The following is a 17,831-nucleotide window of genomic DNA, read 5'->3' as shown; positions in this document are numbered from 1 at the left end:
AGATTATGTAAATCAGCACAGTGACATTTGGACAAAACAGCAACAGCAACAACAACAACAACAACAACAAAACCAAAAACACAGGCACTAGCAAAACACCACCAGACCAGTCAAGGGCAGTAAGACAAAATGAAGGCCTCTCAGCAAAACTCACATGATAGAAGGAGACAGGCAAGCTGTGTAGCACTACAGCTAGCCTGTTAGCAAGGAAGAGATTTGGCCTGTGCTGTTTGGCTACGCTTTATTTCACTGCAGATAGATATTGTTGACACTTAGGAGACAAACTCTAGAGACAAAGCCATCAAAAACACTTTTGATGGGTAAAAGTGGACTGCTTCCCCGTTTAAAGCATGACGACAGCAGCTAAACTATGAGCCCACCATGTGAGGACCTTTAGCAGGATACATCTTTCCGAACAACTTTCTGATGAGGAGATTATGACATGTATATAAAACTAAACTAGTCGACTTTGCAAGGACTTAAAAAAGCTGTTGTAAACTGGATATCCATGTTCAGCTGAAGGTCTCCAGTTTACTGGGTCACTCTTAAAACTGTAACACCAGGAGCTGACAGAGACACATTCACACTATCAGGCTCAGAGAAGACCATTGTGTAGGAGTTGTTAAACCAAGTCAATCACAGCTGTGTGTCCTCTCATTGTGGACGGAGGGAGGGGGAAATAAAAACAGTGGCTGCTCCACTATCATGCTTAGAAAAGTAGACATGGTCCAAAGTAAGGCTTCATGCTCTTACCTTTTCTTGACTTGGGTTGAAGTGCTGCAGCAGCAACATGTTGGGTCTAATCCTTTTTTGAATCCCTGTCTTCTATGAAACAACCAAGTTAAACTTACAGCCAAAACAATCACCTGCTTTAAATACCCTCTCGGAAAGACCACTTCTGTGGGGGCTGAGCTAACTGAGACTGATATAGATTTATAATATATATATTTTTTACCTTAATTTGTGAAACCGAATTTAAAGATGGCATTAATGATGAATATTTAGAAGAAAATCAAAACTATAAACAGTGAATCAGTTACTCATACTCTGAAAATATTGGGTGTTTCAGACTTATTTGAACCTCTACCCCTCTCTTTTTGTCAATGGTTTGCCCCAGAAGCTTTGAACCAGGTGATCAGACCTCTTGCAATTTTGTGGCTCCGCCCTTTTCTGAGGAGACAACCAGGAAGAGGTGAGAGCTGCTGACACCTGAATCTGCTGTCAGTGTTAGAGAAAAAACAGAGAAAAGAAACACAAACTGCTGCTTCCACTGAGAGAAAAGAACGAAAAAAAGACCAACCAATTAACGTGAGTTCTCTGGGTGTATTCTGAGTTAAGTGTGTGTGCTTATTGTCCCTGAAGCACCAACAGTAACTCTTATTGCCAACAGGAAGCGTGTGCGTCTGATGAAGCCCTGAATCTATTTTTACATGCATCTGGCTTGATATGGACAACCCACCAGGACAGGAAGTCAAAAACAGGCGTAAGTTCATATATAAATGTACTTAAACACACACATACACTGCAAAAAGTGAAATCTGAGTCAGTGTTTGTCTCATCTTTAGTAAAAATTGTCATATTAGACATAATTTTAGTCACAAGTACCTTCTTTTTCAGCAGCTTTTTGTGACCAACCCTCACAGTGGGGTTGCTCCATTTTGTTACAGCTAAGGGGTTTAAGTTTGTTCGTTTGAGGCCATGTCCACACACAGCCTGCTATTTGGGAAAACACATATATTTTTACACGCAGCTTTACGTCTCTAAAAATAGTGTGTTCTGAAAACTCTGGCCAAAGTGAAGAGTCTGATAATCTCCTGTTTTGTGTAGATGCTGGTTAACAGAGTTTTTGGTTCTCAAACATCAGCTGAATGACAGGCGCTCATTCTGATTGGATGACATGGGTTTTAAGTCGGAAAAGAAACACTGCCCATTATGGGTTTGGCATGCTTCAAGCCGCACTCACTGGCGGATTTGCCAGCTGCGTGTGTATGTGTTTGTCTCATTTTGAGTAAAGATTGTCTTACTGGAGGTAATTTTGACTTAGTTTTAATTAGTGATCTTTTACACACCTTCTCTGACTGTATCATACAGTTAAATGCTGGTGATACTGTAATTTATACCTCTCAGTCATCTATTTCTCAAATAGGAGAGGCCCTACAATCTAATTTTGATGTTTTGCAAACCTGACCGTCAACTAACAAATATATACCTAAACCCAATACTTTGTTTTATTTAGTTGGTTATGGGATGTAATGTGTCCTATTTTTATATGGAATTATTTTGTTAGATTTAGAAGAAAACCTGAATTACTTGTCAAAACAGCCAATGTAGTAGATGAATGTGCTTGTCAAGTTAAATGAAATAAGAATTATGTCTTAGCACAAGAAACCAAACACATATGTTTAACTTACCTCATTGGCAGATTTTTTTCACTCTTAATAAGTAATTCAGTCATCATTTTTGTATTTTTTACATCAAGATATCAGACATAATTCTGGATCTGTCAGATCAATTTGGCTCTTTAGTCTAATAAACATTTTTTTTTTAATGAAAAATAAGACACAGACACTTAATTAGATTTTAGTTTTTGCAGTGAAGTCATAGGACTTGGAAATGGTACCCTATAGTCTCTTAAACACTGATAAAACAACCCTATTTAGAAATGTTTGTATAACTTTGAGGCTGTAAATGAAAAGCAGACTTTCTATAAGATAATTTTAATAAGATCTGAGTGATGACATGGACTCCAAACACAAAGTGACACCATGAACGTGTAGTTTTAATGCAACTTTGTTCCAGAATGATGAAGCCAAATGCAACATTTAAATATTTAAGTCTGAGTTTTTGTGCTTTCTTTAACAATAATTTTGCCTGTTTTAAAATTCTGTATGAAACAGCAGCTGAGCCGACAGGACCGGAGTTCACATTAAGTATGTAGAGTATGTATATTATGGTGTATTTAATATTTATAGCTTTTATTAGCCTAATACATGCTAGCATATTCATGATGGTCACCTAATGGAGGAGAGTTTGGTCCAAGAGAGGATTTTAGCTGGAGTGCAATTTCTGCTCAGTTCAGGGAAAAATAGTTCACTGGCTCCAGAGATTAGAGATCCTACATAAAAAAGGAGAAATTCATGTAGTATTTTCTCTAAAGCTATGATATTAACTGCTACACACTTATGTTATATGCAGTGCACAGTATTCTGACAATGTAGGAGCTATTTTGTTGTTTCTGTTGGGTTGGGGACTCTGAGTTGGCATTTTGTCCATAGCATGAAGTGAAGAGGGTTTGAAACTCTGCCAGAAAAAGTAGATTGAAGGTTGTTTATGTGATATTTTGCAGGTTATCTTGTGACGCTATGCTGTTTCTGGAAACGTTTATTTCAGGTGCACACTTTACCTTTTCACTTTTGTGCATCCTGCGAGATACAATAACAATACTTTTTCTAGAGCAATCAAAGCACTAGAAATCCAAGATTTAATTTCTGCTAGACAGAGAGATTTACTGGGATGTAATGTCGTGTGTCACTGACATAGCAGTGATGACAGCCATTAGATGTTTAGCATAAACCATAAACTAAGCTTTACACACGCCTCTACAGTTACCCCCCCAGCACCCACTCCACTAACTTGACGTGGAAATGAGCGCAGGATACAGCTGTTCATTACTTAAGACATAATGTAACTAAATCATAAAGCCGACATGAACTCCACAGTGGTCAGGGATGAACAGTCTCTCCTATTGCTTTTGTACTATTTTTTTCCACTATAGTCACATTAATCAATAGTAATGTCGCAGCCTAGTTTTGAATGAGTGTGACCTTGCTGTCACGTGTTGTTAAAATACAACATTTACATTATAAAATCAACTACGGGCTTCCCAAATGCTGTAGTACATTAAATAGAATAGAATAGGATAGAATAGAATAGAAAAGAATAGAACTTTTTGTAATTGTAACAAGTACAACTAAATTGAAGTCACAGCAGCAATCAAGAAAACAAAAGTAAGAAAGTGTATAGAAAGTACAAAAAGGTCCATAAGAAAATAGATGATGACAGCTTGTCCATCATTCTCCAGTTCAGCCAGTCTCCACCTCCACAGGGTCCAGGACTGAGCTTCTGCAGTCATGCTCCATCTCTGTCTCCTAGATCCTGTCTGCTCACAGCAGGTGAAGCTCTTCCAATATGGCGTTAGTGTCTGATGTTAGCTCCGTCAGCCATGTCTATGAATAGCATAATGCTACTCTGCCTTCTGGTATTCCCTTTCTTGCTGAGTTAGCACAGCTAGCTCGTCCATCTTATTAGAGATAGATCTTGTGTTCCCAATAACGATGGATGGAAGGACAGGTCCATGTCGTCACTTCTTAGCTCACACCTGAGAACCAGCACGTTGCCCTCACCTCCTTCTCCTCACTTTGTGGGAAACATCAGGCCTTATACCAGTTAGCATTGACATTCTACAGGCTGCTAACAGCTGAGTTCGCATGTAAACAATGTGGCCATGGTTACATGTAGGATCTCCAGACAAACACAGGAGAAAAAGTAGTAAAAAAATGTCACTAAAGACAAAACCAGTTTGGTTTCCATAACTGACAAATGAGCCATACAAAGTAATGTTCCACTCCAAATGCAAAGACGACGAAAAAGAGATGAAAAAGAGACGAAAAAATTACAAGAAACTGACAAAAAAGAGAGAGCTGCGGCAAAAGGCAGCCATAGCCAACCGGGCAGCACCTAGCGAGCATGGTCAGTTGAGCCCATGTCAGCATATGGCCCCATTTTAAACTTACTGTTTTTTAGACCCATATTGCAGATGGATAAACTTACCTTTAAAAGTGCAATATGAAGTATTGCACTTAACCAACACCAGGGAAGGCAGTCTGTAATACATGCAATGAAGGTACCATGAGAGCAACAATGGGAAAACCCACAGCACTTAAAACCTGTGCTCCCATCTTAGCATTCATCACCCTGAGTCATATAAAATGGCACGAGAAATGAGAAACGAGAATGTGAATCTCATCAGAATGAGGCAACTCCAGAAGAAGAAAGAAAGTACCCTATGAAACAGGAGTCACACTTTTGTTGCTAACCCTAGCTTTGCTAGGTGAATGTCTGTCAGTATAGATATTTGACCAGTGAGTCTCTGATTTAAAAAAAGAAGCACCCTAAAGGATAAAAAAAGTCTCAAAACTGGATGAAACATGTTAAAGTCTCTTTCCTGAGCTCAGTTTATCATCTGACTTCAATTCATTGGGTGAAATAAACTGAACTGAGAGGATGCACCTCCAAACATCTGAAAACCATGAAAAAGCAATGGCTGAATGTTTCCTAAAATTAAAGTGCTTCTTCGTCGTACTCTGCCTGATAGTTGGTCCATGAGGGTTACAGTGAGACTTAAAGGTGCAGTCTGTGGAGGTAAGTGGGGCTGTGTGGGTGGGACTCTGGGTGTTGAGAGTGATGGAGGGAGTCAGAGCGGGGTGAACGTCCTCTCTGATTAGCAGCGCTGTCTGTGAGTGCACTAATGCACCTCGCTATTAGCATGTTTCTCCTGGTTGCCACGGGCAGCGCCGCGCCGCCTCCCCATTTGACATGTCAGAACGCATATCAGTCAGAGCACGTCGTGGCCCGTGGGCTTCACATCGCTAGGAGAGAGGAAGGGTGTGGAGAGGAGCACTAAGTGCGTCAGTGAGTGTTTTATGCTGCGTCTTTGTGGAGTGCGGCGGTCTCAGCAGGTCTTCTTGGGTACGTTTAGGATTGGAGCCTTTGTTTGATCACAATTATACAACAGTAAGCCCCAACACAAGGATTTCATCAGCTACAAGGCATTTCATGAGTCTTAACATCACAGGATGATTACCTCCTAGAGTATAGGGGTACTTAAGGACCCTAGATCTCTGCCCCCTTTCACATTCTGTGCCACTCCCTCATTGAAGAGGTGGCTACTCTCTCGAAATGTACCTCTTGTATCTGTTGAAAAATCAGGGCACAAATTATTGTTGAGATGAAAAATAAATCCAGAAACCTTTTTTAAAACAGCAGGTTTTTGCTTTCATCTCACTTGTTTGATGTTGTATAATTCAGTCTGCAGCTGATGAAAAGCGTAAAGAGCAGCAACAAGTGTAGACTTTGCAGCTGACAAAGTTTTTAATATCTGGGTGAAACACAAGGCAGGCTTTATTTTGTTGGTTTACATGTGGGGTGAAGGGTGTGATAAGAGGAAGTAGGGTTCTCCTGCAATTTTTAGTCTACACCTAAAGAAACAACAGCTCTGCCCTTGTTTATCATGGACAAAATTTCAGGCAAATGATCATTTTAACATGTCTATTGATATCAATCAATCAATCAATCAATCTTTATTTATATAGCGCCAAATCATAACAAATGTTATTTCAAGACACTTTACAAAAACATTTACAGGTCTAGACCCGTAAATGTTAATAAAATTTTATTAGCAGAAACCCAACATCAAGACAAGATAAGGAGTCTTATCTTATCTTAATCCACCATGAGTACAGGACTTTGCAGCATTTAGCAAGTTACAATGGCAAGGAAAAACTTCCCTTTAACGGGCAGAAACCTCGGACAGAACCAGACTCATGTTAGACAGACATCTGTCTCGACTGTGTTGGGGTTGGAGAGAGACAGATAGAGGAGAGAGAGTGGGAGAGAGAGGGGGGGGGAGAGAAAAAAGGAGGGGGGGGGTAGGGATACACACACACGCACACAGACACACACACAGACACACATACATACACACACACACACACACACACAGAAAGGGAGAGAGAGAGAAACAGACGGAGTCTGAAGTTTGGCGCTGTGGCGACAGTTAAGGAGAAACCAGCAGGCCAAATCCAAGGCTGTAGTAGCTGGTGTCGGACAGGAGCACAGCAGCAGGCCGTCTTCTTCACCGATCCCCAGGAACCTACAAGACAAACTCAGACCCTCCCAGAGAGGTGTATGGTCAGTAACTATAACAGGACAGTAAGACTAGAAGTTAGACTGACAGAAAAAGAGGGAAACAGGAGCCCTGTGTGTCAGTTCCCCCCAGCAGTCTAAACCTATAGCAGCATAACTAAGAGCTGGTTCAGATCTGATCCAGCTCTAACTGTAAGCTTTATCAAAAAGGAAAGTTTTAAGTCTACTCTTAAAGGTTGAGACCGTGTCTGCTCCCCGGACCTCAACCGGTAAGTTATTCCAAAGAAGAGGAGCCTGATAACTAAAGGCTCGACCTCCCATACTACTTTTAGAGACCCTAGGTATAACGAGCAGACCAGCATGTTGAGAACGCAAAGACCTAGACGGATTATACGGAACAATTAAGTCTTTAAGATACGATGGCCCGATGCCATTAAGCGCTTTGTAAGTCAAAAGAAGAATTTTAAACTCTATCCTAGATTTTATAGGTAACCAGTGTAGAGACGCTAACACTGGAGAGATGTGCTCTCTCCTCCCAGTCCAAGTCAGTACCCGAGCGGCAGCATTCTGAACCAGCTGAAGAGTCCTAATAGACTTATTAGGACAGCCGGATAAAAGAGAGTTGCAGTAGTCCAGCCTAGAAGAAACGAAAGCATGGACCAGTTTCTCAGCGTCGCTCCGAGACAAGATGTGTCTAATTCTCTTGATATTGCGAAGATGAAAAAATGCCGTCCTTGAGACCTGTTGGATGTGAGAGTTAAAGGACAGGTCCTGATCCAAAAGAACTCCCAGGTTCCTGACAGTGGTGCTGGAAGCCAAGCTGATGTCGTCAGAGGCGGCGATGTTGTTCAAGAAAGCTTCTCTGAGATGTTTAGGTCCAAGAACAATGACTTCAGTCTTCTCTGAGTTCAGCAGTAAGAAGTTTCTGCTCATCCAGGACCTTACGTCTTTGAGGCATGCTTCAAGTTTAGATAAGCGGTTGGTTTCTTCAGGCTTCATTGACAAGTAAAGCTGAGTGTCATCTGCATAGCAGTGAAAGTTTATGGAGTGTTTCCTCAATATAGTGCCGAGAGGAAGCATATACAAGATGAAAAGAATCGGTCCGAGCACTGAACCTTGAGGAACTCCATATTGCACCCTGGTGTGAGAAGAAGAGACGTTGTTCACATGAACAAACTGATGTCGATCCGAAAGATACGATCGAAGCCAGGCTAAAGCGGTTCCTGAGATACCAAGAAGACTCTCTAATCTCCGCAGAAGAATGCAATGATCAATCGTGTCGAAAGCGGCACTAAGATCAAGCAAGACAAGCACAGAAAGAAGACCACTGTCCAAAGCCAAAAGTAGATCGTTGGTTACTTTCAGCAGCGCAGTCTCAGTGCTGTGGTGAGCTCTGAACCCAGACTGAAAGACCTCAAAAAGACTGTTGCTATGAAGAAAATCACAGAGCTGACTCGCAACAACTTTCTCCAAGATCTTAGAAACGAAAGAGAGGTTAGATATCGGTCTGTAGTTGACAAAAGAGCCTGAATCAAGTGTAGGCTTTTTAAGAAGAGGCTTAATAACAGCAACTTTAAAAAGTTGGGGCACGTAGCCCGACAGTAAAGACGCATTAATCATCCTTAGTAAAGAAGATCCGACCAAGGGAAAGACTTCCTTTAACAGCCAAGCTGGGATGGGATCCAGAAGACAAGTTGATGGTTTGGCTGAAGTGACAGTTGAATCCAGCTCTGACAGGTCCACAGGCGAGAAGCAGTCCAGGAGTATATTAGCTCTAAGCGACGTTTCCGCAAATTCGCCATCGATCGAAGGTTCTATCACGGTTGCATGTAACACGCTACTAATTTTATCTCTAATTTTTAATATCTTATTGTTAAAAAAGCTCATAAAGCCCTCACTGCTAAGCGATAGAGGAACGCATGGTTCAGTAGAGCTATGACTGTTCGTCAGCCTGGCTACAGTGCTGAAAAGGAATCTAGGATTGTTTTTATTCTCTTCTATAAGAGTCGAGTAGTAAGTTGCACGCGCAAGTCGCAAAGCCTTTCTATATTCATTTAGACTATTTTTCCAACGCGAGCAGGATTCGGTTGTTTTAGTCGAACGCCATATTCTTTCTAATTTCCTCGATTGTTGTTTGAGCTCACGAGTTTGAGCGTTGTACCACGGAGCGGAACGATGTCGTCTGAGAGTCCTCTGTCTGAGCGGAGCAATTGAATCGAGGACGGCTTGAAGAGAACCCGTGGTATCCGCAACAAGTTGATCAAGCTGAGAGGGAGCACAAGAGCTCTCTGCAAAAGTAGAGCAAGAATTCAAGGCAGCAGGAATAGCTTCCTTGAAAATGTCTACAGCTCTGTCAGACAAGTTCCTGGACAAGATGATTTTGTTCGCAGGTGAGAAATCCGACAGCAAGAATTCAAAAGTAATGAAGAAATGATCCGACAGAAGAGGATTCTGCGGCAAGACAGCCAAGTTGACAGGTTCCACGCCATAAGCAAGAACAAGATCCAAGGTGTGGTTAAAGCGATGAGTAGGATGGTTCACAGACTGTGTGAAACCAAAAGAATCCAGTAAAGACATGAAGGCAATACAAAGACTATTGTCAACGACGTCCACCTGAATATTAAAGTCACCGACAATGATAATTTTATCCGACAGAAGAACGATATTAGAAAGAAACTCTGAAAAGTCGGAGAGAAATTGAGAGTACGCGCCAGGAGGCCGGTAGACGATAACAAACAAAAACGGTTGCGCGGTTTTTACAGCTGGATGCAAGAAACTGAGAAAAAGACTTTCAAAAGAGCTAAAGCCTAGTTTAGGTCTAGTGCTAATATTAAAGCTAGAGTTAAAGATAGCTGCCACTCCCCCCCCACGGCCTGTGTCTCGAGGGTTATGAGTATTAAGGTGACTGGGAGGAGTGGACTCGTTTAAACTAACATATTCACCCTCACACAGCCAGGTTTCAGTCAGAGCAAGTAAATCAATGTGATAATCTGATATAAGTTCATTAACTAGCACAGCTTTAGATGATAAAGATCTAATATTTAACAAACCACATTTGACTTTAACGTCATGTGGTTCATCCGCACCGGAAGTTTTAATTTTTATAAGATTATCATAATTCACTCCTTTATTATTATTATTATTATTATTATTATTATTATTATTATTATTATTAAAGTAGTAGTTGTTGTTGTTATAATAATTATTGTTGTTATTGTTATTTTTATTGTTATAGAAAAAGGGTCTCGGTCGGGGAAACGACACAGTCTCTATGTTACAACAGGAGTGGCTGGGAAACTGCACTAAGGGAAACGCAGAGGAGCGTGTAGGACTGCTGCTCTGCTGCCTGGTCTCCACTCTGAGTTGTCAGATGGGTAAACTAATAAAATCAGCCAGATTTCTAGTTAAACGAGCTGCGCCATCCAGAGTGGGATGAACGCCATCTCGGCTAATTAGACCAGGCTTGCCCCAGAAGGATCGCCAGTTGTCTATAAAACCTACGCCATTATCTGGACACCAGTTCGACAGCCAGCGGTTGAATGAGGAGATGCGGCTAAACATCTCATCATTTGCCCTATTTGGCAGGGGGCCAGAGAAAATTACCGAGTCCGACATAGTTTTGGCCAAAGCACACACCGACTCCACATTAATCTTTGTGACTTCCGACTGGCGACGTCGGGAGTCATTAACGCCGACATGTATAACTATCTTACGAAATCTACGTTTATCCTTTGCCAGCAGTTTTAAGTTGCCTTCAATGTCGCCCGCTCTGGCTCCCGGGAGGCACTGAACTATGGTGTCTGGCGTCGCTAATTTCACATTCCGTACTACCGAGTCACCAATCACCAGAGTGTTGAGTTTCCTAGCAGGTGTGTTGCTAAGAGGGGCATATTTATTGGAAATGTGAACGTTACGGCTGTCCGGCGTGCGATTTTTATGCTTGCGGCTATGTTTCCCTCTCACGGTCACCCAGCCACTACATCCCGGCTGCTCGGGATCTGCCGGGGGGGAGGCTAAGCTAAGACGGCCCGCACCGGCTACAGGGGGCTGGCTAGCATTAGCTAAATGTGGCCTAGCTTCGGTGCGGGGCCGCGTCTCCAGTTCAGAAACCCTCGCCTCCAGAGCTACAAATAAGCTACATTTAATACAAATATCATTATCTGTAAAGGAGGAAGAGGAATAACTAAACATCTGACACATCGGGCAGAAACGAGCCGCAGAAGGAGAGTCAGAGTGAGAGCTGGAGCTGGAGTGGAGAGACATCGCTAGTGCTGGGGAGCTAAAAGGCTAACAGGAAAACCAGTCGTCAGAAACACCGAAAAAGTATACACCCTTGTGGGAAAAAAAAAGGCAGAGTGCTTGGTGTAAACTACTATAGATCGATAAGATGGCAAGATTGAAAAGAGTGAAAGTCCGTAACAGGTAAAACAACAGATAGATTGAGAGCGAACGACACGACCGTGCTGTACACAGAGTAAAGGAAAAACCGGAAATGATACCACAGACTCACGTGATAGTAAGCAATGACGTGACATGTAATACAAATGTTTTAACCAGCACCAGAGCTCGACCCAGTATATGCTCTTGTGGATCAAAACTCTCACGGAAGAAATTAAATGAGCAAAAAGTCTTGCTGTAGAGTACACTGTTGGAAATTTGCCAAATCTTCTCCTCTGACTCCAAACAGATTATGTCATTGACTTTAGTTTGGTGGATTGGACGATTTAACTCCAGGGTCCCCAAGTTCTGACAGTGTAAAGAAATGGTCATCTTTGGGTGTTGTCTTCTTGGGATGCCCACGTCATTGGCCCTCAAACGTGGCATCTTGATTCTTGGAGGGGATGCTTCATACCCAGTTCCACAAAGCAGTCCAGTTTAGATCAGCACAGTTCGTATGGGTTTGATTGGTTGAGCCTGATCCTGTTTGCATTTCTACAGTCACCCATGTCCCCTCGTGGAAGGTGGCATGTAAGCTGGATGCCGACAATGGAAGACATCCAGCAATTCATCTCCTGTGATTGGCTTGTGGGTCTTTGTTACAAAACACAATCAAGCTTTGTCTCAGAGAAGGCTGTGTTCCACCAGAAGCAATACAGCCGCTGTTGCACAGGAAGCACCCCCTTCTTGGATCAGATCGGTTTTGTCTAGCACTCCCATGGAAGGGTCCCAAGAACAGGGACAGTTTGTCTCAGTTAATTGGGGATCTGTCCTGGGATCAGTCAGTAGCAATGCAACAAAATGTGTGCTGTACCGAGACAAACCAAACTGAACTGCTCTGTGGTAACGGGACTATACTAGCAGTCCTTGCGTCCACAGGTGCTGACAATCAGGCAGAATAAGCTTTTTGACATTAGCATAGACGAGTTTGCAAATTTTTGAGGCGCAGTCCACATCCTCAGCTCTGCAGCTCATCCCAAAAATGCATGTTCATTATAAAAAGAGATTAAACAGGCTTTCCAATGATATAAGACCTACAACAAGAAGTGTTGTTACAACAAAGAAATAATCTAACAAAAACGAGTTCAGATATCCACAAAGAAACAGAGAATGAAGAGAGAGAAAAAGCAGAAACAGAGACCTCAACAAAACCGGCCTGTAGACATCAATCATCAACCACACCAACATAGAGGTAAGGTAAGGAGAGAGGGAGGAATGAGAGGATGCCTGAGGACCAGGCCTAGGAACGATCTGTCTGCCTAAAGAGCTTTTTACCATATTTACACACGTCTACGATGGCCTTGTGGAAAAAAAAATAGCCAGGCATCAGGGCATTGATAGAAAGTAGAAACAGCAGAGAGAGGCCTGAGCATGAAAGGCCTCTGAGAAGGAGAGCAGGGCCGAGGAGGCGATGAGCGCAATGGGAAAACAGAGGAGGATAAAAATCCCCTTAACTTTTCTCCACAACAACCCTCAGCCCTCCTTCCTCCTGCACTCCAACCTCCTATTATTCTTGTCTTGCGTTACTTTCTTCTGACAATCGCCCCGAGGCGAGGCGCTCTCCTGGGTGGCTCACCCGCGAGCAGAGCCCTTGTTCCTCGCACGCTTGTAATAATTTGAGCCTGCTGGAAGAACTGAGGCTTTTAAAGGGATCACACCACCTCCTTCTCCCCCTCCTTCTCCTCCTCTTCACCCCTAATCTACATCCAGGACTTCTCCCAGCTCCACGCGCCTCCACGTGCCGTCTCCCCTGGTCTGAGCTACCTGCTGGAGCTCACGGAGAGAAAAAACAAAGAGAATGAGAGAAATGTTTGCACTGCTCTGGCCCATGAGGAAAGAGTGACGAGTTGGTGAGGAAAACCTGAAGGAGAAGAGAAAAAACAAGGAGCAGCTCCTCTTCTGTGGGTTCATACATTTTGTACCGCTGTTAGACTCCACCATCTCCACTGTCCAATTTGCAGCTGCCATCTTCCATATGCGCTTTCATGCTTGCTCCGCTTACAGCCAGCCTTGTCTCCTGATGTTTTCACTTTTTTATCTCTTACAATCAGCCTGATCTGCTCTGGTCAGCACTCGACTAAAATAAAACTTCTTCTTCTCAAACACTGGACAGCAAATGCTTCAGACTTATAATGCACTCAAAGCTGATTCTTCTGATGCTGTATATCATATATCTTGTAATTTATCTGAGTTTAAGTTGCAATTCCTGCTCCTGCCCAAGTTGCAAAATCAAAACCAATAAATTCACACCATGGCCTACATGTACCAGGATGCCTTGCACACAGACAGCAGCATAAGCATCCTCTCTAAATGAATCCACAACTGTAAACCCTGTTCTAGGATGTCACTTGCTTAACTTTTGGTGTTGATTGCAGTGACACAGAGACTTGGTAGTGTTTTTCACAGGATGATGACTCCGTTTCCCATGAGCACCATCACCCACTGTTGTTACATTCGTTTTCGAGTGCAGATCTTCGTAATGCTACTTTTTCTGTCTTCAACACACCTTTTCCCAGGTTATAAAGTGAGGGTAATGTGTTTACTTGTAGTTTGAAAGGTGACAACAAGCAAACTTCATGAACTCAGTTTGTTAGTGTGAAGAAGGTGAGCAGACGACCTGTTTTGGTCTATGTGCCATAATTGGGCTCATATTCTCCACAGGTAATGAAAAATAGCATTTAGAAGTAACTGTTTGGTGCTGACAATCTCATTTTAAATTGTGGATTATGAACAGAGAAATATGTAAAAGTGAGGCCATTTCAAGATCCCTTAAAAAGTCCTCACAGGTCCTCTAAATCTCATTTAATGACTTAGCTTTTATCTGCAAACTCTATCCAAATTTTAGTTTATTTTCATATTATCCAGATAATTTTGGCATGGATATTAGGTTAGTATATATATGCATCAACTTTTGAACCTTGCTGTAACCCAACCATAGACTGAATAAAGCATGAGCATAGCATCAGCGGCGTCACCTGTATTTTCCTGATACTGTAAAATGAAGCCAATCTGCGGACGCAGCCACATTTGCTATGATGCCAGCTGTGAGTTTTTCCTTGAGCAGCTACAGGGTGCCTGGCAGTCACGTGACCTGAGCTGTGCCTCTGATTGGAAAATCAAATTATCCTTGTAACTTTTAAATCGTAGAGTTAGAAAAAAATCCACTCAATGTACAGTGTGTGCCAGTAGTGAAATTAACGTTTAAGACCCAAGCCGTTTTTTGAACCAGGCTGTAAATATGCGTTTTAATGCCATAAAAGTCAGTTTTTATGGCTGGGTCTAAAATGCTAAAACACTGGTCTTTCTGTAGCCAGCCTCAAGTGGATTCTCAATGAACAGCACTTCAGCATAGGCTTCATTTTTACCAACTGGACATTGCCCCTTCACCACAACACAAAACAAAAACAAAACAAAAAACAAACAAAAAACTTTGCAGTTGCATCCTCAAAGTCCAGAGATTTTTTAAAAAATGATAAGGATAAGGATGTTAAACAGAGATGTTTTACAAATGAAAGCAGGAAAATGGGGTAAAATATTGTTTATGTGGTTCCAAAATCAGCACCATGGACAGAGGTCGTGGTAGTTCAGCTGTGACTCCATGAAAGCAGTCCGCATTTATGCAATTTGTTGTCTGAGTTAAAGATTTCAACCAGAATCCCATCATGTTCATAGAACAGAGCACCTAAAGGAGACAGCTTTCTGTTTGTAAATCCTGAAATGGTAAGCTAAATCTTCCTAAAAAGCACAAAAGTGACTTTTTGAAGCACTAGTGCGTTAATGACTGCAGTCAGTGCTGCAGCTGAAAAGATAAACTTCCTATGTGATTGTTTTTTCTTCCTCCGAGGAGAGATTGAGAAGAAGAATAGTGTGACGACACATTTGATGTTGGACCTGAGTGGGGACCTTTCCTCTGTGCAAACACACAACAGAGCTGTAACAGACAGATCACTCCAACAGTGCACCGAGGACTGTGAGTGTGTATCCTTCAGTGTGTGTCAAACACCCCTGCATTGATCTAAACTCAGGGGTTGTAATGCACACACAGGAAAACACAAACAGACACACACGCACACACACCTGCCTTCACACACAGGTGGCAGGGCAGGTACAGTGAGCTCCTCTGTCCTGCCATCCAATGCCGGCAGATCTTTTATTTAGCCGCTGCAGCGAGCGGCTCCTGCTCATGAATTATGCAGCTGCGAGGCCCTGTAACAAGCTCCAGGCCGACTCTACACCTTGTGTGTGGCTTAAAATATAGATAAAAGCTGAACAGCCAGCTACAAACACAGCCTTTTTTTCAAGACAGAAGCAGGCCGGTGAGGAGAGAGTCCACAGCAATTAGGGTGGGCTGTTGTGCTGCAGAGAGGAGCTGGTGGAGACCCGCAGAGAAAAGTCCAGCTGTTGGCTGTGTGGAGGCAGAAAGAGAGCGAAGTGGCAGAGAGAAAGAAAACTCTGAACCGAACTGAACTTATTAAAGCACAACAGAGCCGAGCGGCGCAGAGAGAATCACACAACAGCAGCCGGATGAGTTTTATCTTTCTTATTAGCTGAGGATGAAGGCCGTGTGTGTCTGCTGTTGTTTTGCTCTTTGAGCAGAGTGAATGAAGAAGCTCTTTGTGTTGTTGAGATGAGCTTGAAGTCAGCTCCCTCTGCTGATTTCATAACAAAGCTTACGCAACTGCTGAGAAAAAGAACAGAGTGTGCAGTGTTTTTTACTTTCAGCAGACGGAAGAAAAATGTGCTCAGTTGATTTGATTAAAACAAAACTTTGAAAGAAGTATCTCATCATTAAAGAGCATTTATATATTGATCCAGTGTAATGATAAGAAGTTCAATCATAAACTTTATATTGGAGCGCTTTAGCTCAGTGTCTATGCTGACACCTTCCCTCCCTGACACCCTTACTCATCTCACATGTCCCACTATAGGAGCCTAGTCTGGTATATGCCCCCCCCTTTTCCTCACTTTTTTACTGTTTTTCACATCGAATGAAACTGACAGTTCTCCTGCTCCTGTCCTCACTGTCTTTATGTTTCTTGGAAAGGATGAAACTGAAATGTGTTTTCCCCTCAGAGATTAATAAAGTATAAAGTAAAGCAAAGTGTAAAGTAAAGCTAAAATACCCAGTGCTGCAGAACATGTGGGTCACAAAATCAGAGAGACACACAAAAAACTAGAACTACGCAACTACTTTTGCCTTATTTCTAGTGAAAGTAAAATCACGTCAGAAATAATATAAGGCACATTTGTCAACTCGTCCAGAAAAAAATACCTTATATTTCAGGATCTGACTAAATGTAAATGAGATCTAAATTGCTTGGTATGGGTATAAATTCTGCCAGTGTGGAAGGAAAATGTACTTGTCAAATTAATTGAATTAAGAAATTACTCTTTAGGTATTTGCACAACTTGTTTTTTTACTCTTTAAAAGGAATTCAGGCATCATCTGTGGTATGTAAAATCCCAAAACAAGACATTTTACAATAATTTTCAGGCAGAATATTGCTTGTATGATGTAATATAAGACTTTTTTAATAGCAAAACACTTGCTTAGGTTATGGCTTTTACAGTGCAGCAAAGTTTAAAATATGACACATATCCATTGACCCAAAATTCAAGCTTCCAAAACAAATTGTACACGGTGGAAACGGTCACGTCTTTACAACAGTGGGTGATAGTGCTAGTGGGGAAGCGTCTCGTACAAAAGAATACAGACTCTGGCCACAGGTGTCACTGCAGTCAACACCAAAGAATTGGTCCTCACAGAGACTTTAACTGGCTGATGAACAAGAATGAAGTTTCTTGTCACAGTGTTGAAGTATATTTTTATCCTGTTCCTGTTGCTAATGTTTTTTTAACCACAACATGTAATTCAGGTTACATTTTTGCCTTTTTATGTCATGGAATTAGAAATTATTTTGCACTCATCAGGTACTTACGGCTTCAATTAAGCCTGCGGCAATATTTGACTACAAAGAAAAAAAAACATGCTAACATTTGAATTTTTGCAGAGTGCAGTGTGTGTTTTGAAGTTGCTCCATGTTTTCTTACAATATTGACACAATAACCACAGTGTTTTCTGTTTAGTATGAATTTCCTTATTGCTTTGGATTTTGCAAAAAAGGTAAAGAATGATTGGGTGATACATCTTGAACTGTCACTCACATCTTCATAGTCAGTGTCTCATTAATGATAAAACTTCAACATGAAACTGAATCACAACATATGAAAACATCACCTTAATGTAATATCTCCACTGTGTGCTCATAAATACTTGAATCACCTCATATAATCCTTTCATATACCGTTTGTAATAGCATCGTGACTCTTTGAACAAGAGAATATGTGAATGTCGCCGTGAATCCAACGGTGGGTATGATATCATACAACAGTGTGTTATCTATTCATGGCTCCATTAATGAATCATAGCCTCCCTAGACTTTATACTCCAGACATGCCCTCTTTGAATA

At 41.9% G+C, this 17,831-nt stretch overlaps 1 protein-coding gene and 1 long non-coding RNA gene across 2 annotated transcripts; one reads left to right on the top strand and one right to left on the bottom strand.

The window, feature by feature from the left end:
• Positions 1-1,278: 1,278 nt before the first annotated feature.
• LOC141792289 (uncharacterized) lies at positions 1,279-13,522 on the top strand. The gene is made up of 3 exons (XR_012598365.1): positions 1,279-1,308; positions 1,391-1,483; positions 13,072-13,522. It is a non-coding gene; the product is annotated as an uncharacterized LOC141792289 (long non-coding RNA).
• On the bottom strand, positions 8,270-11,427 carry LOC141791212 (uncharacterized). Its single transcript, XM_074671483.1, has one exon. It carries the CDS (start codon positions 11,185-11,187, stop codon positions 10,291-10,293), a length of 897 nt encoding a protein of 298 aa, XP_074527584.1. The 5' UTR covers positions 11,188-11,427; the 3' UTR covers positions 8,270-10,290.
• Positions 13,523-17,831: the final 4,309 nt, after the last annotated feature.

The sequence above is a fragment of the Halichoeres trimaculatus genome, unplaced genomic scaffold, assembly GCF_033239565.1.
Source record: "Halichoeres trimaculatus isolate MK-OKI-2021-1 unplaced genomic scaffold, fHalTri1.1 fHalTri1_scaffold_6, whole genome shotgun sequence".
NCBI classification, from domain to species: Eukaryota; Metazoa; Chordata; class Actinopteri; order Labriformes; family Labridae; genus Halichoeres; species Halichoeres trimaculatus.
Note: the sequence above shows the minus strand (reverse complement) of the source record. Positions and strands in the feature narration are given on the sequence as shown.